General features: G+C 38.8%; 1 protein-coding gene across 7 annotated transcripts in view; it reads left to right on the forward strand.

Annotated features, from left to right (window-relative positions):
• The window catches only part of PSIP1 (PC4 and SRSF1 interacting protein 1), a 39389-nt gene that overhangs the window by 9440 nt on the left and 9570 nt on the right, over positions 1-20379 (forward strand). For 4 of the 7 annotated variants that reach the window (XM_075138406.1, XM_075138405.1, XM_075138408.1 and 1 more), the window contains exons 5-14: positions 3225-3341; positions 4053-4118; positions 6639-6746; positions 7327-7389; positions 9604-9742; positions 11480-11555; positions 12456-12681; positions 13345-13463; positions 15868-15923; positions 17139-17209. In XM_075138406.1, the coding sequence (XP_074994507.1) occupies positions 3225-3341; positions 4053-4118; positions 6639-6746; positions 7327-7389; positions 9604-9742; positions 11480-11555; positions 12456-12681; positions 13345-13463; positions 15868-15923; positions 17139-17209 (1041 nt within the window). The remainder of the gene's footprint in view (positions 1-3224; positions 3342-4052; positions 4119-6638; positions 6747-7326; positions 7390-9603; positions 9743-11479; positions 11556-12455; positions 12682-13344; positions 13464-15867; positions 15924-17138; positions 17210-20379) is intronic. The other 3 variants (XM_075138410.1, XM_075138411.1, XM_075138409.1) reach the window with 1 other exon arrangement.

Consider the following 20379-nt stretch of genomic DNA (forward strand, 5'->3'; position numbering starts at 1 on the left):
TTAGAATTGAAATATTATGTCACTGTTCTGCCAAAGATTATAGATAAGGTGGAGGAACATCCCACTTTTCCAAGAATAAGAAAATTGTCATGTGATACTTGGTTTTTGTTTTTGTTTTACTTGTTTCAGCTTATGTGCTGAAATGAGCTTTATTTCTTCAGTACTTTGCAGGATAATATACAGTTCACAGTGATGAGACTTCAGAGGTACCTTATTTTATGTTATTGTCAGTTCCCTTGGCGTTTGACTATGTTGCAGATTTCCTGTTCATGAGGGTGTTGCCTTAGCATCTGTCGTGGTTTAGCCCCAGCCAGCAGCTAAACACCACACAGCTGCTCGCTCACTTTCCCCCGTGCCCCAGTGGGATAGGGGGATTCTTTCCTCCCTCCCAGTGGGGGGAGAGAATCAGAAAAAAAGAAGTAAAATTTGTGGATTGAGATACAATTTAATAGAACAGAAAAGGAAGGGAAAATAATAATAATGATGATAGAATACACAAAACGAGTGATGTAGAATGCAGTTGCTCACCACCCGCCGACTGACGCCCAGCCAGTTCCTGAGCAGTGGTTGCTGCCCCCCGGCCAATTACCCCCAGCTTATATACTGACCGTGACATCATATGGTATGGAATACCCTGTTGGCCAGTTTGGGTTAGCTGTCCTGGCCGTGCCCCCTCCCAGCTTCTTGTGCACCTGGCAGAGCATGGGAAGCTGAAGAGTCCTTGACTATGTAAACCCTATTCGGCAATAACTGAAAACATCAGTGTGTTATCAACATTCTTCTCATACTAAATCCAAAACACAGCACTATACCAGCTACTGGGAAGAAAATTAACTCTATGCCAGCTGAAACCAGGACAGCATCCTATTCTCAAAGCTGGAGAAATGAATGTGTACAGTTTCTCCCTCCTGGTAATGAGGGAAGGATGCTTATCTGCTTGGTAACAGTCTCTGTGGCTGTCTTAACGAACAGCTAAGAGTGTGTGGGTTTTTTTCAGGGGTAGAGCTTCTGGATGTTTTAGGGAAAGAAAGGAAGTTTAAGAGCGCTCGATGTAGATATTTAGACAGTTTTATTTGGGAGTTTATGGGGAAGCTTGTAGCTGTTTTAAGGATAGCAGAGTGGTTCAAATGGTGGGCTCACCTTCTGAGGGCCCATCTTTGCCAAAGAGGGGTATGGTATAGGCAACAAAACACTCAGGTCAGGGAATTTAGCCAATTCACATAAGCTTTTTGTTTCTGATCCTGGCAACGAGAGACAGACAAACACTTAGAGAAACATGCCTCAGCTTCCCTCTAGCCACCTCTGCTCCCCCTTGCTGGTCGCCAGTCCCCTCACTGCACGTCACAGTCGGTCCCTTGGGTGAGGCGATGGCAGCGCAGAAGACCGAGGCTGGTGTGTAGTGATTCCTTTGCTGTTGCTGTTCCTTGTTTCTTACTCAGCGACTTGGGCGTGGGCTCCTCCACGGCCTGCAATCCCCTCAGCACTTTCCCTTCTGTCCCCTCTCTGGGCTGGCTCAGGCAAATTCTCTGGGCAGGAGCCTGGCTCGGGTGACTCCTCGTGTGCCTCCTCTTTCCAGCGTCCCTCCTGCCCTGGGCTCCTCTTGCCTCGGTGTCCCTCTTGCCCTGCGCAGGCGTCTTGTCTGTGCGTGGACATCCCCCTTCTGCAGCACCTCTCCAGCCCTTCTCGGGCAGCTGCTCTTCTCTCAGTGACTCCTTCCCACAGCTGTTTCGGTGGAGGCGCCATGCGCTCCCTAGTGGGCGCAGCTGGGGGTGTGGCGTGGGTCCGTTTGGCGGTTGCGGAGCCAGCTGGGACCGGTTGTGACCGGCTGGGGGCAGTCCCGGAGCCGGGTCCGCAGGGGTCGCCGGCACCTGCCAGCTGTTTTCCCCGGTGCAGTGCGTGACAGAAGATCGGTGTAGGCAGCGAGCCATCTCGAAAGGGAAGGCAAGTAGTTGGTTATGAAGTCTGAGAGGAAAGGTAACATAAGCATACTGATAAGCGAAGACACTATTTTTCCAACAATATTTTAAAGTAGAACAGTGTATTACGGCCTATTAATATGTTGCAGTATTTGGTACACTTTGATGAAGGGACAGGTTTTTTAGCTGAGGTCTTGGAGATGAATGAATGTATCTTAAGATACTCCTTGATCTCTATATTTGATCTAGATACAATTCTTTGATTTTAAAAAGGGTTCTTAGAGTTAAGTGAAGCACATTTACTGGACAGTAGCAGGGAAGTCAGTTCAGTTGTCAGAGCCTAAAAATTCAGGGTGAGTAGGTAATTTTGTGTTTGGCTGCACAGCAGGTAAGGTCAGAGGGGGGTGGGTAATCACATGGAGATGTTGGCAAAATCAAGCTTTTGTTTTGGATACAAGATAATATTAAAGTGACAGATTTGTCAGCTGTTGACATAGAGGGATTCACTTGCCTTTTTTTTTCTTTTTTTCTGTCCTTTTACTTGGCATATTTTGTCCTGGTGAGTCCTTCTGAGAGCCACGTTTTCTGTTTAACTGCCAGAACTGGCTGGAATGTTCTGAAAGCGCTATTTATACTTTGCAGATGTTGCTTGTAACTGCTAGAAAGGGAGGTGGAGGGCAGAAGGGAGCTTGTGGCTTGGGCTTAAATCCAAAACCACTTCCTCGGTGCGGGAAAAATTAAAGAATCAGAGGAGTTCTGCCAGCTTTGTTTGAAGGAGCTAATATTTAAGAGTGAGAATGCTATGCGCAATGTAATGGAATAAAAAGGAGTAATTTTGGCTTTACCTTCTCTATTTCTATGTTTTTAACTTTAATTCTTTAGCCTTTATTAGAATTTTTTTTTTCTGCTCATCTTTTCAGGAACAGGTAGTTGGCTTGCTTAGGACTGAGATAGCTTATTTAAAAATGCACTTCTTGGCAGTAGCATCACAAATTGTATTTGACCAAAAACAACTTTTTTTTTTTAAATTATACATAAGAAAAACCTTACATTGCAATATTTATAGTGTGAAAATAAGTTGTTATAGCGTTAGAGCTTGAAAGTTTGTTAATGAAAATGCAATTTAAACTGAAAAGTGTGGAAATTAATAAAACAGGATATATTTTAATATTCTTGAAGTTCTAGTAAGAGGTTCTTTAGGATGATGCCTTCTTCAGTAACCTACAGGTGGCAGAACACCTCTTGGTATCGTTATTCTGTAGTTCAGGAAGGGATTTAGATCTCATTTTTGATGTTTTTGTATCGAAGTCCCATCCAGCCGTTAACACTCCTATCAAAGAAACTGTTCAAGAAAGCAGTCAGGAGCCTGCTGAGGGGAGTGAAGAAAAAGCAGGAGCCAAAAGAAGAAAGTCTTCTGTCCCAAAAGTAAGTGACTGAATTCATGTTTTGTTCTACCAGAAACGTTTTTAAGTCAAAACTGTATTGCCAAACTTTATTAAGTACTTTAAACTAACAGTGTTTTACTGTTGTAACTGCCTTGCCTTTGCTTCTTTTCAGACGTACATATAGGAATATTCTTGTCCTTTTGTATTCCTCTTTACTGGTCTATATTTCTAAATCATAATACACTTAAACTAAATTCATACAGTACCTCCTAGGCAGGAGAAGGTGGAAATAATCACCAAGATTTAGCTTTAAGTTTCCCTTTCTGTTTTTGAAGACTTTTTAATATCATAGGCAGGTATGACTGTCTCTTTCAGTTATGACAGTTTTTGTTGAAAAGTCTAACAGAGCATTAGATTCTGTCTGGGCTGAAAGGGTTCTTCAGTGTATTTGCCTGAACAGATTATAAGAATCAGTTTGAATTAGGCCATACTCCTAATGGACTAATTAGAATATAAAGGATTTAATAGCTTTATCAATTGAACTCCAAGTCAGGAAAGTATCTGTGAGTAATCGGTATACAGTAGTTTATATAGACAGAGTTTAGCTTCTTTGCTTTGTAATTGTGCATACCTTAGAATACTTACGAAACAAGATTGTGTTCTCTTTAAATATTATATTTGTACTAAGAAAATGCATTTCTGTCTGAAACATGTTTGTTTCAGCTTGTTGTTTGCTGTGGTTTAACCCCAGCTGGCAGCTAAACACCACACAGCCACTTGCTCACTCTCCCCCTGCCCAGTGGGATGGGAAAAAAAGGTAAAAAAAGGGTGGATTGAGATAAAGACAGTTTAATAGAACAGAAAGGGAAGGGAATAATAATAATAATAATGATAGAATATACAAAATAAGTGATGCACAATACAATTGCTCATCATCTACCGACCGATGCCCAGCCAGTTCCTGAGCATCGGTCGCCGCCCCCTGGCCAACTCCCCCCAGCTTATATACTGAGCATGACATCATATGGTATGTTGGCCAGTTTGGGTCAGCTGTCCTGGCTGTGCCCCCTCCCAGCTTCTTGTACACCTGGCAGAGCATGGGAAGCTGAAAAGTCCTTGACTAGAGTAAACACTACCTGGCAACAACTAAATCATCAGTGTGTTATCAACATTCTTCTCATACTAAATCCAAAACACAGCACTATACCAGCTACTGGGAAGAAGATTAACTCTATCCCAGCCAAAACTAGGACACTGGTGCTGGGCAGTTTGTACTGTAAGAGGTGAACCTTCCTAGCTTACTTTACACTTAATGATATTAGTGTAGCACACTGCTTTGAACTTTCTCTATCCTTGAATATTTATTTTGTTTTGTTCATGTGGGGCTATTTTTCATATGCCATGGAAGAGATGTTGTGTGTCATCTCTTCTCAGTTTTTTTAAGGAGAATAGAATCCTAAAATGACAAAAATTGTGATGCAGATGGGATTCATGCATTTATGGTATCTCATTTATTTTTAACTTGTTTCTGGATATTACTACTCTACAGGATGAGCAGTGCCTTTAAATTAAGTGTCAAACTATTTTGAATAGACTTGCCTTAATTCTGACTGTTTTTGATTATTTGCCAAGATTTAATGTAGTTTTTCTGTAGGTGTAGCTGGCTGTCCTTTAGTATTGATTCACAGTTGCAGCTGAAGAATGTGTCAAATACATAGTGGTTGTTCTTCATGTAGGATTAGTGTCTAGTAGCTGTAATAGCTTGTTTCTTCAAGAGGAAAAAAGACCTTTGATTGAGGAAAAAAGAAAAATTAGTGTACTGGTAGTACACTGGTAGATGATGTTGAGAATTGTTTTGATGAGTTGGAGACTGTGGATTTATTGATGGCTTATTTCTCCCAACTTCTTACTGCTTAGAGTGTTCCTTAATTTAGTAATTCAACCTGTGGAAAGTCAGTGTTATTTGGGTTCTATCAGTTATACTTTATAAGCACTTTTCAATATGTAATTTCCTGGTAGTGTTAGTAAACCAGTGCTGCTGTTCTTGGCCATGCACAATGCTAATAAAGGCATTTGTTCCCCAGAATTTGCTACTGCAAGGGGGAAAATTCTTTTAAATTTACCAGTTTGCTTCACTGTGAATTTGTGCAGCAAGCAGCGTGTGTTAGTGGGGATGGCAATGACTTAAGCTTCATGTTTCTCCTGAAGAGTGCTTTCAGGCTATCCTGAGCTGTCACTGTGAAAGACAAACAGGAAATCGTAAGAGCCGTTCAAACACAAGGATAGAATGGAAGATCCTGAATCGGTCCTTTTACATAGATTTCTGTAATTAATCTCAAACAGTTACAGTTCACGGCAAAATATGGAGCAAATTTACTCCTTTTCTTCTGATACTAATGTAGCTATAACATTCTTTTAACCGGTCATTGTACTCTAGTTTTCTGTGGTTTTAGTGTACCAGTGATTATTCTGTCTTACAGTTGTAATCTGTAAAAAGACTCAGTGATATTGCATGTCTTCAAATAATTAGAAATACTGCATGATAATCTTGTGCCTGGGTTGCTTTATTCAATGTTGAAATTTTAACAACTGTAGCTACTTTAAAAGGGAGTTTCACAAAAGGTGCTTGCAAGTGGGAAAAGGCAGTAGTATTAAAGTTGAGAGAGTGAACCGAAGATCTAAAAACCATGCACATACATAGGCTGCAAGGAAATATTGATTATTTTCAAGTGAATTATTACAAACTCTTGATTTTTCAAGTCTGAACTGCTCACCTAAAACGAAAACTTGTATTTTAAGGTTTAAAAAAAACCCAACAAAACAGGAAAAAAGGCATAAATCAGATGACACCAGTTATCACTAATTACTATCTCACACATGATAAAACAACTTGTTTGTGGTCTGTTTACTACATTAAGTCTTTGTTTAGTAGAGTGATATTCTTTGCTAAATGTGGTCTGTGACTCGGATATCCATCTGTATGTGTAGATAAACAGTGATCCAAATGAATCTTGAATGTTGGCGTGAACACTTAAAAGTACTCATGTAATGGTGATATGGTGAAAAAGAGGAGTTATGTTTTCATGAACACAAAGTGTAACTGAAGTTCCACCCTAGTACATTGCTGTATTTTGACGTCTTCTGACAACCATCTGCAATCGTGTAGTGGAGAAAGTGGTTCTGCCTTAGGCTTTTAATGTGTACTCAAGAAAGGAGTGTATCTACAGACTTAAACTGTTTAAAATGAAAAGCAGCCTGATCGTTATTAGCATGTTCTCTTTTCACTATGAAATACTTCTTAATGCACTTTTTGTTACTGTGTTGACTGCCTTTGCAGTTATCCCCTAAAGTGGATAATAACTTACCTACAGAAGCTGAAACAGAAGAAAAGGAGATGGATACTTCAAAGGAGGATGATCTACCTTCTGAAAAAAACAGTAAAGAAGTATGTGAAAGCTTTTTCTGTGTACCAGAGAACATTTTAATATGTCAATTGATGTAAATGTATTACTGAGTACTAAGAAGCTACAGTTCTTACTACTGTGACAGTCTCAGGAGCTGTTTAATTACATAAAAATACCTATGTGTTCGTTCATGTTTGTATTGAAGCTTTCATCAAAGAGGAAACTTTTAGTCTGGCTTGTCTGTAAGTTCAATTAAAACAGGTGCAATAGTGTGTTTTTCATCACTTACTCTGTATTGCAAATGTACTTATTTAAAGGACTAGATAAAGAGTTCAGACAGAGTAAAACATGACTGCATACCTTTATTTAAAATAGAATATTATTAAGTACTTATTTTATTTCTTATCTTTCAGCAAAAAGTCCTGGTTACCAGATAATCAGTTGATTATTATCAGATAATCAGGATTTTAATAATTTAAAAGCAGGAGGTGTCTTCATATATATTACAGGATTCTTGTCTAAATCATGTGTGAGAAGCTTCAGTTGTGAAAAAAACTTAGTATCATTTAAAATACGTCTTTGTTTTATTAAGACTCTTAGCACCATTTTTAATCTTCACAGGATGTGGTGAAAACAAATGATGCTTCTATTCCTAAAGTTGCTAGAAGAGGAAGAAAAAGAAAGGTAATAGTATGTTTAATTACTTCACCTTACTGGAATTTTTGGATATGATGATACTGGATATTATTTTCTTTAATGACAGATTATGCATAAGTTGAAGTGCTTGACACCCCTCTCCCCCCTTTCAAATGGCTGAAAGATTTGTCGGAATGGAATTTTTCCCAGAGAGTGTTTTACAAGTCTTAATTCTGTTTGAACTTAATGTAGAGTAGGGAGTTCCCATCTTTTCTCAAACGGTCCATTGCAAATAAGAAAAACTAAGATATAAACTGTTGCTGGACCGCTAATAAAATAGTCTGTTTTGAAGCTCTGAAAAATTTCTTTTATCATCTTCATCACACTGAAGTAATACCTGAAATACTCCACCTTTTCACGAGGTTGTGATTTTGTGGTCTCTTCAACCTGGGAAAAATTTGAATTACTTTGAAAGAGGCAGTTCCAGCTGCTTGCTCAGCATGCACCAGCCTTAACGTTCATGTGGTCACACAGCAAACCAGATCAGGGAACTGACCCAACTGAAAACTAGATTAAAGTGGGGCAAAGTTTAATTTTAATTTGAAACCATTTAACTTGTAACATTACTGCAGACAGCAGGGATGGGATGAGTGTGAAATAACTGTGACCTTAGTATGTTTATCGCAGATAAGTAGCATGCTGAGTATCATTTGCTTCATGAAAAAGAAAGATATGTGTTTGGATGCTCGTACAAAAATGACTTGAATATTTAAAAAGTACAATTTAAAGAATACCTTATTTTAAAAAAAAGTAAATTTAAAAAAAAAACCTAAAATAAAATTCAAAGAAAGCTTCTAGTCTGAAACAGCAAGAAGTGTAAAGTATGTCTGTGACTATGCATACATGTGATTTTAGCTTGTAAGTGGGAGAAGCCTCACAGATGACACACACAACAAAAAGATCTCATTCTTTACTCTTTCAAAAAGCACTCAAATCCTATGGTTTGGTGTTAGTTCTTTTGTTTTGTGTGAGGTGGGGTTTTTTTGGCATCATAAGGCACTGCAGGCCTAAGAAGATTTCCTCTGTCACATTTACTAGCTTCAGCTGACAGACTTGTGTTTGGCATGTGCTGTGTGTGGCAAGGGTTTTAAGCAGACATTTGCATTACTACAGGCCATTGCTGAACGGAAAAACATAGTATTTTGAGGGATGTGGTCTGTGCTTGTGGGTCAGAAAAGAGGGTTGGCTATGCAGTTTTATGACTTTAAATGCACTTCTTATTTGCCTTAAGAAACATGATGTTTTCTTTTCCTGGCATTGTAAAAATGCATTCTAATAGGTGTTTTTCTGTCTTCGTTTAAACAGTCTTCCTGTAGACTGATGGAAAGCACAGTTAATACGGAGATGTACCTCTACTCTGTGCTAGATTTAAGTTTGTCTCTTTCTTCAAAATTGTCTTTTATTATAGGTGCCCACAAAGAATATTAAGATAAATATGTATTTGCCCATAACTTTTCTGTTGCTGCTAGCTGATGCTCCTGCATCCAGGACACTAAATTCTGTGAATATTTTCTCTAGCTGGGATTTTTCTCAATTCATTTTATCTGTGTGTATGGATGTGAAATGTTTCTATAGGGAGATATATATCCTTTCATCAAGATCTTCTTTTGTCATAAGTTCTATCTGTCTTTACAACCCACCCCCCCTAAAATGACTATATAGGTGAAGGTCATTATGTCCAGTTAGTGCAGGTCAACATAAAATTTTTCATTGTGAATAATTGGCTATAGAGCTAGAAGCAGGTGTTTTTTCTGAATAGCTCCATCTACTGGCTTGATACTTTGATGCAGCTAGGGGAGATGATCGCATGTGAAAGAAGGGTATTTGTGTATGGGGGAAAAAATGCGAACTTGCCTGCTTAAAGCTGGGTTTTTGCATACTGTTATGGTGATCTTAAAAATACCTACAAGTAATCTTTTTCCTTTGTCGTACCAAGATAGTTTATTGTTCTGAAGATGAATGGGCTGGTTGAAATGATATGAAACATTACTATATCAGGTAGTGATGGTATGGAGAGGGTGAAATTAGTGATTTTTAAATATAACCTGTTACTAAATTTGGAAACTTTTAAACTTTTTTTTCATTTGTAGAAGCAATAGTGTAATGATGCATTTCTAGAAGTTTAAAACTGTTGTTTGTGAAAGTAATTGAGAAATTGGTGCCTTGTGTTTTTTCACTTGTGAAATTCATTTTTTAAATTAGGCTGAAAAACAAGCTGAAGCTGAGGAAGCAGCAGCAGTGGCAACAGCAGCAGTGGCAGCAGCAGTAGCAGCAGCAGTGGCAGCAGCAGCTCCTGTGCCAGTATCTCCAAAAGTAAGCCCCAAAAGAGGAAGACCAGCAGGTAACTTTAAAAGAAAGATTTAATTTTTTTCATCACAGAAATACTTTAGCAGAATTAGTCAGGGAGCTGTCCCTTAAAGTACTACAGGATATTTTCTCATGCTAAAGGCAATCTTTGCTAATGGATTGTAATGAGAAAACACCTCATCTCAAATTGAAGACTTTAGGATGTAAATGGATTTAAATTGTTAGCATTAATGCTCAGTCCTCTAAATAAGACTCACTGTTTTTGGGTACAGGTATCACCTTTAGAAGAGCCTTCTTCATAGAATGCTGCTAAATTATAGATATACGATAAGAGCTCTTCTTGCATTATTGTTCCGTAAAGGTTTATATTCATTAAAGGTCTATAAAATACTTCAATTGTATTAGAATATCCATAAAACACAAGAACTGAGTGGACATAGAGCCTATCGGTGGAGCTCAGATGACAGTAAAAACAAACAGAGCTGGAGAGACTTGTTTAAAACGGTATTTAAGGCAGTCTGTGTAGATTGATAGACAAATGAAAAGAAGATATAACTGCTTTTTTTAAAATACGTAATTAGAACTATTTGGTGATAATTCTGCAGTGCTTGTTTCTTTCAAAGTAGCAGTGATCTAATTCATTGGAATTTTTGTGGTAAGCTTGCAGATATTCTTGAATTGATCATTAACTACTACGTTGGAAAACATGCAGCAGTTAAGTACATTGTATGAGCATCTAGTCTGCGAAACAAATAATTTATACTCATCTGTATCTGCTGACAATATGGAAATAACTTTTAGGAAGTGCAACCACAGTTAACTAGACGTAATTACTTTAGCCTTGGAAGCTGTGAGAAAATTATGTACTATTTCAGCTCCCCTCCCCCTCCCCCCTTTCATTACATGTACTAAATGTATGTTTTTAATATTTGTATGTGTTTTTATCTTTACTTTTTTGTTTGTTTGTTTTTACTAACTACTGTCTGTAAGAGCAGGAAAGGATCTACAGGAGATGCTTTCCCCCCTGTATAAAATGCCTTTTTATAAGATGTACTATGCAGCCTTTTCTGAAGTTGATATGATGCGTGCAACTCTTGCTTAACAGTGCTCCACGCATAACACCAACAGGAGTTTAAACACTGAATATTGGGTTTCCTAACCACGTGTTCACTGTGGTATTGGACAAGAATTTGAAGCATATGAGTGTCAGGAAGGCAAATACACTATTTGTCTTATTCCTAACAATATGGTGAATCTGAGGAAATGCAAAGTTTTGCTCTGTACTGTAGTGTGGTGGTAGAACTTCTTGACAGTGGTTTGTTATCAAGAGAACTGATGGAAGCCCCGTGATACATCTAAAAATACTGCAAACAGGCTGCTTAAATGTGGACACTAAATTACTTCTTTCCATTCTCCAATTTCAAACTTTCTCTAATTTCAGACTTGGTCATATTAGTTAATGCAATATGTGAAACAAATCCTAACTATACAGAGTGCAAAAAACCACAAGAATTGGTAGTTGGAGCCTGAGGCTAAAAAACCACTGAAGTTTAATTTACCAATTAGCTAAAAAAACTACCAACACTTTAGTTTTTCAAAGAAATCTCGATAAAAGTTTGGTACTCACTTAACACTTGAATTTTTTATAACAAAGTTAGGGTATTTATTTTGATTTAGGTGTAGCTTCTGTCTGTTGAGTAAGAATCTTGCCTCGTAGACAAGAAGCAGATGGTGGCTGAGGACTAACCTGTTATTTCTGTGTAAATACTAGCTTCTGAAATAAAGGTTCCAAAACCAAGAGGGAGACCCAAGTTGGTGAAACCACCTTGTCTTTCAGAGAGTGACTCGTGAGTTGTTTTGTTTTGTTTCTTAATATAAACCTTCTTCATTGTAAACCATGTTGTTCCTTATGTTAAGACTTCATAACTAGTACTGAGTTCCTGATAGGTTTTTGCCCCTTTAGTATTCAGTATGAGTTACTGTTTGCTTTGATGTTGTTATTTACAGCTCAAGTAATTAATACATAGTAACTCAAGGTAGTACATTTCTGGAACAAGAGACAGAAGATCTTAACCTTCCTAACTTGTAAAATCTGCGCAAAATTCCTTATATAATTGTATGCTCGGTGAAGAGGAAAAGATTTTTTTTTTAAGAGAAAAGACAAGATCATGTAAAACTAAAATATTGAATTTTTTTTACATTTTTGTTTCAGAAATATCTTCTGATGGAATTCCAACACTATTTGTTACTAAATTTTGTTTTTACCCGCTTCAGTTCTTGTGTCAAGTCCTTAGTGGTTCTAGTAACTGAAGGAAAAGTTGAGCATTAGCGTAGTTTTCTGTAGATTAGCAGATGCAATTTCAGTATACGTACACCTTAAATAAGTATACCTTATAAAACTAGTTTACAGTGTATGCAGTCTTGGCCCTGCAGACGCAGATGTGTGTGGAGAACTTCTGAGCTTTAACTTTTTGGTTTTGGATCTATGCACATATATTAACGTTAGCTTCATTAGGGCCTCCATACTATTATTTATTTCTTTTTTTGCATAGGTAGTGGACTACAATTTTAGGAAAAGACTGAGTATTTTTTGAAGAGTCATTAGATGAACTGAGAGTGAATTAACTTCATAATTTTTAATGTTCTGTGGTAAAAAAAAAAAATCAACTTCCTGAGTTAAAAGAATGTGATGTTCTAAACTCAGTGTAGATAATGGGTACGATGCCTAAATATTGTTCATGTTTTAGTGTTAACGAGGAGGAGAAGGCAAAGAAAAAAGGACCAGAAGAAAAGCCCAAAAAGCAAGGGAAAAAAGATGAGGAAAATCAGAAGGAAGAGGAGAAATCAAAGAAGGAATTTGACAAAAAGGAAGGAAAGAAAGAGGCTGAACCAAAAAGGAAAAATGCTGTGAAAGTGGGTTCTGCATCAGCGTCTGATTCTGAAGATGATGGAGAAGAACAAGAAGGTGACAAGGTATAATTTTGCTTTCCTGATATATTTATTATAGAGGAAAGTAGTATCACTGACGATCTTTCTTGAAGTTAATGCCAGATCTTAGTGAAGGTTGGAGCCGTGTGGCTGGCTAATAAGATATATAGAATAAAAGTTGCAGAACTTTGTCAAATAATTCTTTCAGGAACTTCTTTGGTATTTTCTAAGAAAAGCATCTTTTCTAAGACACTTTTCTTTTTAACAAAGGATTTAAATGTAATGGTTATTTATTTTGTCAAAAAGTTTTTTCCATCTATGTTCCTTGGAATGCAGCTTTTTTTTCCTTGGGTGCGTCTAAGAGAACATTTGGCTTGAAATCAAGTTTTCGAAAGGTATAAAGCTGTCCCTAGCCAATCATTTGGAATGTCTTCATTTTTCTGGTGCTTAGGATATTTGCCTTCTATTAGAAGAGGAAAAAGGGAGAAAGGACTAAAGAAATTCAGAACTTACTACCGTGGAGGTCTTGTATTTAGTTGTGGGGAAAGCCAGTTCTTGTCAGGTTGTTCCATGGAGCAGAGTTGCTTCAAAGATATTTAGTGTAGGTAGGTTTACTTGTATACAAAAACAATGATGTAATAATCTTGCTTTTCAGTAATATAAAGACTCCTTTTCTCTTTCCAATTCTAAAATCCCAAATAAAAACAGAAGAAAAAAGGGGGAAGAAGCTTTCAGGCTCCTCATAGAAGAAACATTGTAAGAGGCCAACATGAGAGAGAAGTAACAGAAAGAAAGCGTAAGCAAGAGGAACAGACAGAATCTGAATCGTGAGTATGTTTTAACATGTGATGTCTGCAAGTTGTTGAAACTAGCAGGAGGAGACAATATCCGAAAAAATTCCAATCTGGTTTGCACTGTGTTCTGTTGTTCTCTCCCCCCAGCCTTTTTTTGCCTATTTTTTTAACTGGAGAGTAAAAAGCCCCTCTAAACCAATATGTTCTATTGTGGGAGGATGGGAAGAATTGAACCTAGAAATTAAGTGATGTCAGTCTTTCAGTGACTTAGAATTTCTAGCAGAAGCCAGCTGGAGGGTTCTGTTTAGCAGTAACCTAGTAATATCCATGTGAAAAGGGATCAGTGTAAAAAACTGTTTTGGATACATTAGATTGAGAACTGGTAGGACTTATTAATCCATGGTTATGGATTTTTGATCAGGTTGTGAAATCATAGGGTTACCTGGAAAACATTTCCTTCTCTGTCTGGCAGCTGGAGCACACACTGACAGACAGAACAAGGAAAAAATTAAGAATTATTCTATTCTAGCACTGCAAAGCCAGTTGAGTGATACCAAGAGCAGTCTGCAGTCGGAAGATAAATTATCACAAATGAATCAAGCATAAGAATGGAGAGAAGATCTGCCAGAAACGGGGGGGGTGGGACAATAGGAAGAAATCTGACTCATTCTCAAGAGCTATTCTGCAAATGCCACCATGAGAGCATGATGTTCCCATCCCCACAGTTGGTGGGAGGGCGGAAGAAAGGGAGAACAAGGTAAAAATTCGGAGAAAAAGGAGGAGGGTAATGGTCCCCTTCACCCGTAACAACAGAATTCTACCTTTTTCACATCCATTAACAAGAGTCTAGTTTGTTTGGGGCTTTTTATCCTCTAGCCCTTTCTTCTCCTCTTATTCCTGTCACTCCTTCTCTGGAAACAACATAATTACTCTACTTGCCTGTAGCAAACCTAAGCATTTCCAGTTCCAGAGATACTAAATTGTCCTTGGCATCTTCACAACTCTTAATATAATCACTATTTAAATCTGACGTATGCTGATTGATTTCTGCAATTAAACTGTCATATATTGATTTGGTTATAATAATCAAATCTCCTCTACTTTTAAATAGCTGTCATATTTTATGCATTGGAGGGTAGATAGAGCTTTGTTTCAGTAAGATAAAGGAGTAGTAGTTAATGAATGCATAATGAATTTAATTATAGCTGATGACTAATACCACAAAACTCAATATTGATAAAAAGTATTAAGGCTTCTTTTTGTGCTGTCTGTCTTCAAGTTCCTCTACTAATACACTGAATATAGGCTGATACTTTTTTTTTTGGTTACTTTTCTCATCAGCATAGTTTCCATTTTCTGGTCTTTGTAGCTACTTCGTTAATATTTATTTACGTCTAATAACAGTGCTTTGTACACCATTCTGTATATATATAAAGTTTACATGTACTGTTTAAACGGCATGAGCCTGTGCTGCCAGTTGAAGTAAAATAAGTCTTATGTACTTGAAAACTGTTGATTCTGTAACTGGATGGAGTATGAAAGGAACATGAAAGATGACAGACATGCAGGCCTGGATATTTTATGGATGCTATTACTATGACAGGAAGAAAATGAGTCACAGAATATTTAGTCATGATGTACTGAAATACGCAAATTGTAAAATGAGGCTTTGAAACCTCTCAGTAAGACAAGACTGAGGAATTGCTAAACAGGGGTTCATGATCTTCTCTGAATAAAGAGTTCAAAAGCTAGTTGGAAAGACTTCTGCCTATCTTCATCCTATAACTGAGATGGAGACAAATTTTGTTTTGTTTTGTTTTTCTTGAGTCCCAGGTTTATTTTTAGTGATATAATTAGAGAAAGAACCAGGAGTTTCAATGACCTTGTAATCAATCTTTTTCCTTTATTACTATTTGCTTCAAGAATATTTAAATTATCCCTGATACATTTATGGTCAGTTGTAGGATACTTATACTGATAATTAATTATATATTAGAAAATAAGTCACATAGGAGCTGATTATGACTAATTGATCTCTCTGTAATTCCCTGTGGTAATGTTAAATAGTTTTAGTCTTTTTGTCATATTTTATTCTCCGTAAGTTAGTTCTGTACAATGCCATTCTACCAATTTGTACATGCAACTGAAACAAAATATAGTTTAGAAATGTGACTTGTTTTTAAAATCCTTTAATTTGCTGCTTCTAGGGAAAATGGTCTGTCAGTATGGAGGATTTATCAGCAGTATCTCAGCTAACTAATTTTGTTAGTTCATTTCAGTCTCTGAAAAACAGGGTTTGGCTCTTTGTGGTTTTTGCATGCTCATGTTTTTCTGAAATGATACCTCAAAACATTGCAACTCATCTAAAAATTGGGAAGAAAAAAGACTGAAACCCAGACTTTACAACATTGTAAAAACACTTTAACGTTTTTGATAGGCAGAGTAAAGAAGAAGGCAAGAAGACAGAAGTTAAGAAGATGGAGAAGAAGAGAGGTTAGTTTAAAGAAGCTAAACGGTATTTTTGGTCACCTTAAATTTTGAACAGAATTATCTGCTCGGATAAAATAATTCACTGCTAAGGATGGTTTTGGGGTCTCAGTCCAAGATGTTTGATTCATGACTGCTTCCTTCAGATCTGTGAAACAGTGCATTCTTGTTCTTCTGTGTTCTTTCTTCAGTGCATTAGAACAGGTCTTTGCTATTCCCATTTTACTGTCATTTGAGCTTTTAAACCTTGATGATCCCTTCTGTTTGTGAACCAGAAACAGAAGTTCTTACTCTTTGAACTGAATCACTTTAGTTCTTCCCGTCAGATTTTCCTTTCTATTATCTCATAACGCAATAATCTGAGGGACCTCTTGAAAGTATTTAGATACTACCTCTTACTAAGCAAGAGGCTTGTTCTTCCTAAGCAAGAGGCTTAGATTCAGATTACTGTGGTCTTGTCTACTAACCCAGACTTGCAAACTGACCTTCATAGGGATAAGTCGTTCCTTTTATAGTACTCCCATGTTTAAGGGCAATCCAAACTGCTGGCTGTAATTTGTAGTATAGTACAGATCCAGTGGCATGGACTCCAACCAACCCAGTGTTGGCAAGGGGATTAAAAAAAAATATCCAAACCCATCCAAGATGGATTAACTTGAAGGAAACCCTGTTTGGTTGCAGTGTTGTTCAGAATACGTACCACTTGTGTATGAAAAAATCCAAACATCATTCAGCCTGTGAATTCGAGCAGGCATGTTCATCCATCTTGTACACCTGCTGGAGCATGCGTACTGGGGATATTTTATTTGGATGGATTTGGACTTGAATCATGTCCAATTTACTGAAAACATCCAGATGTCCTGTCAGTAAAGGTTTTCGAGCTTTGTAACTCTCGGTGTTTATTGAAACTTGCTTTTAACCTGGCCCACAAATAGAGGGTGACAGCTGTATATTGAAATAGAAAATCATTTTCAGTTTGTAACTCCTAAGGAGAAAACTCTGTAGGTTGCTAGTAGTGTTCAATTTTGAAAAGCTGCGTACTTTATTTCTGATAATAAGCCCTGTGGTGTATTTATGTGTGCGCCTGCATGGTTATCTGATGTAGAGTGCCTGCCCATATTTTCGGCATTCTGTATGAAGTTCAGATTTGTGGAAAGGTTTCTACAAAAACAAACCTGATGTGATTACCAAATACTCATGCATACTATTTTTAATCTTCAGAAACATCAATGGATTCTAGGCTTCAAAGGATACATGCAGAAATTAAGAACTCCCTGAAAATTGATAATCTTGTAAGTATTTTTTTAAAACTGATTTATGTGTATAATTCCAGTAGGAAATGCATGTTTGTTTTTAATTAATATTCTGAGAATGAATGGAATTTTTGAAAGGTAACTGCTGCTTAAATGAGGTTACTACGGACATTAAAAGATCAATGTCAGCAAGTAAATTTGGTTTTGTTTGGTTTGTTTGGTTTTGTTTGAAAATACTTCATAATAAATTATTTACTGGAAACATTCAGACAAAATTCTGTCAAATGAAGCATCTGTGCCAGCTCAGCCTGAGCCACACAGAAGGACACAGTGAGTGTAGTATTGGCAGAATCCCTGATGCAAGGGATGGAGGCTCCCATCTGCTGACCCCACTCATTGTTGAGGGAAGTCTGCTGCTTGCTGGGGGCTCAGATTTGGAACATTATTGAAAGATGGTTGAAGCTTGTCTGGCCTTAAGACTATTTATTAACTGCTGCTGGTTTTCTAAGTTGGGCACCAACGATACGGTCAGGGGAGTCCTGCAAAGTGTCAAGCATGACTGCGTGACTCTAAGGGTGATGGTCAAGGTATAGGGACCCAGGTGGTGGTCTCTTTCTTGAGGAAGGAGCTTGTGAAAGAATGGATAGGACTGCTAGGAGGTGGCAGGATCCACCTAACTAATTGGGGCAAAAGTATTGCTGCCAAGAGGCTGGCCAATCTGGTTAAAGGACTTTAAACTAGGAGCAGTAGCGGAGGGGAAAGTGAGGAAGTGGTGGAGCAGGATGGCAATCAAATGGTGCAGGGTGATGTAAACAGAATTGGCCTTGTAATCAACAGAATTCCTCCACAGAACAGGACTGAACTGGCATCACCACAAGCACATACACAGAAATGAGGAGGTGTTGGCAGCACAGCATTATGAGGAAAGCTCTCATAACCTTTCTGGAAAATCAGCACAACTGGGTGCCTCTTCGAAGTGGCTGTGTGCTAATGCATACAGCATGGGGAACAAACCAGAGAACTGGACATCTGTCTGCCGTTGAAGGGCTATGGTTTCCTTGGCATGACACATTTGATGGGATAGTCCATGGGACCAGAGTGTTGCCATGTATGTATACAGGCTCTTTAGGAAAGATGGGTGCTGGAAAGACCCGGTGCGGCATAACTCTTCATGTGAGAATCCAGTGGGAATGTGTGGAGCTCTGCATTGGGACAGAGCTCAGCCAACTGAGAGGTTACGGGTCAGGATTAGTGGGCAGACCAATATGGGTGACATCATGAGGATACCTACTGCAGATCACCTGCTCAGGCAGAAGTAAAGAATGAAGTCATCTTAAGGCAGTTGGGAAACACTGCCAGTTCAAAGGCTCTGGTCCTCATTGGAGGCTTGAATCATCCTGGTATCTGCTGAAGGAACAACATGGAAATTATGCAGCAATCCAGGAAGCTTCTGGAGTGTGATAACTTCCTAACACAGGTTATCAAGCAGCTGACAAGGGAAGACGCCCTGTTGGACCTGATTCTTAGGAACAGGGAAGATCTGATCAGGCATATGAAGGTCACAGGCAAGCTTGGCTGCAGTGACTGAGACGATGGAGTTCAGGATCATGGGAGGAGGGAGCAGGGCAAAAAGGATCACAGCCCTGGGCTCAGGAGAGCAGACTTTGGCCTCTGCAGGGATCTGATTGGAAGAATCGCTTGAGATACCATGCTGGAGAGAAGAAGGGACCAGGAGATTTGGCTCACTTTTAGGGATTACCTCCTTTTCAAGATTGATCCATCTTGACAAGCGGGAAAATAACCAAATGTGGCAGGAGGGCTATATGGATGAAAAAGAGGCTCCTGACTATAGTCAGGAAGCAAAAAGGGGAACCATACAGGAAGCAGAAGCAGGGACAGGTGACCTGTGAAGAATATGCAGACACTGTCGAAGCATGAAGGGATGTGCTTAGGAAAGCCAAAATCCACCTGGAGTTAAATCTGGGGAGAGAAATGAAGGACAACAAAACTTCTTCAAGTACCTCACCGGCACCAGGAAGACTGGAAGAATGTAGGCCTTCTGCTGAATGGGGTGGGGCACCTAGTGAAAAAGGACAAGGAGAAGGGCAAGGTACTTCAATGCCTTCTTGACCTCAGTTTGCTTGTACAATTCCTTTAAGGAATGCTGTGTCCCTGAGACCAATGGAAAGTCCAGAACAGGAAAGACTTGACGCTCAGTGGACAAGGATCAAATCAGGGAACATTTAAACAAAGTGGGACCTGATCTGAAATAAACGAAAGAGTGCTGAGGGAGCTGGATGATGTCATTGTGCATCTACTCCATTCTCTTTTTGAAAAGTCACGGTGATTAGGGGGAGGTTGCTGAGAACGGGAAGAAAGCAAATATCATCCCCATCTTCCAGAAGGATATGGGAAACTGCAGGCCAATCAGCCTCACATCGATCCCTTGGAAGGTGATGGAGCAAATCCTCCTGGAAATTGTTTCCAATTGTTTCCAAGGACAGTAAGGTCTCTGGGAGTTGTCAGCATGGGTTAATGAAGAGGAAATCATGCTTGACAAAACTGGCATCCTTCTGTGAGATGACTGGCTTGGTGGATGAGGGAGAGCAATGGATTTTGTTTATATTAAGTTTAAAAAGGCTTCTGACACTGCCTCTCAAATCAGCCTTATAGACAAACTGATGAAGTCTGGACTAAATAAGTGGATAGCAAGGTGGACTGAAAACTGGTTGAACTGCAGGGCACAAAAGACTGTGATCAGCTAAAGGCCAGTCACTAGTAGGCAATACCGTTAAAACTGCTCAACAAAGTTTCAAGTTCTGCTCCTGGGGAGAAATAACCCCATGCACCAGTACAGGCTGGGGACTGACTGGCTGGAGAGCAGCTTGTCAGAAAATAAGCTGGGGTGCTGGTGGACACCAAGCTTACCATGAACCATCAATGTGCTCTTGCGGCAAAGGTGGCCAACAGCATCCTGGGCTGCATTAGAGAGTTGCTGTAACATGGAAGGAGGTGATGACTGCCCTCTGCTCAGCACTGGTGAGACACTGGATCCTGTTTTGGGCTCCCCAGTACAATAGGTATATGGCCATACTGTAGGGAGCCCAATAAAGATAAAGGGCTGCAAAGATGAATTAAGGGATTGGAGCATCTGTCATAGAAGGAGAGGCTGAGCGAGCTGGGAGTGTTCAGCCTGGAGAAGAGAAGGC

Source organism: Calonectris borealis, chromosome Z (genome assembly GCF_964195595.1).
Source record: "Calonectris borealis chromosome Z, bCalBor7.hap1.2, whole genome shotgun sequence".
NCBI lineage: Eukaryota > Metazoa > Chordata > Aves > Procellariiformes > Procellariidae > Calonectris > Calonectris borealis.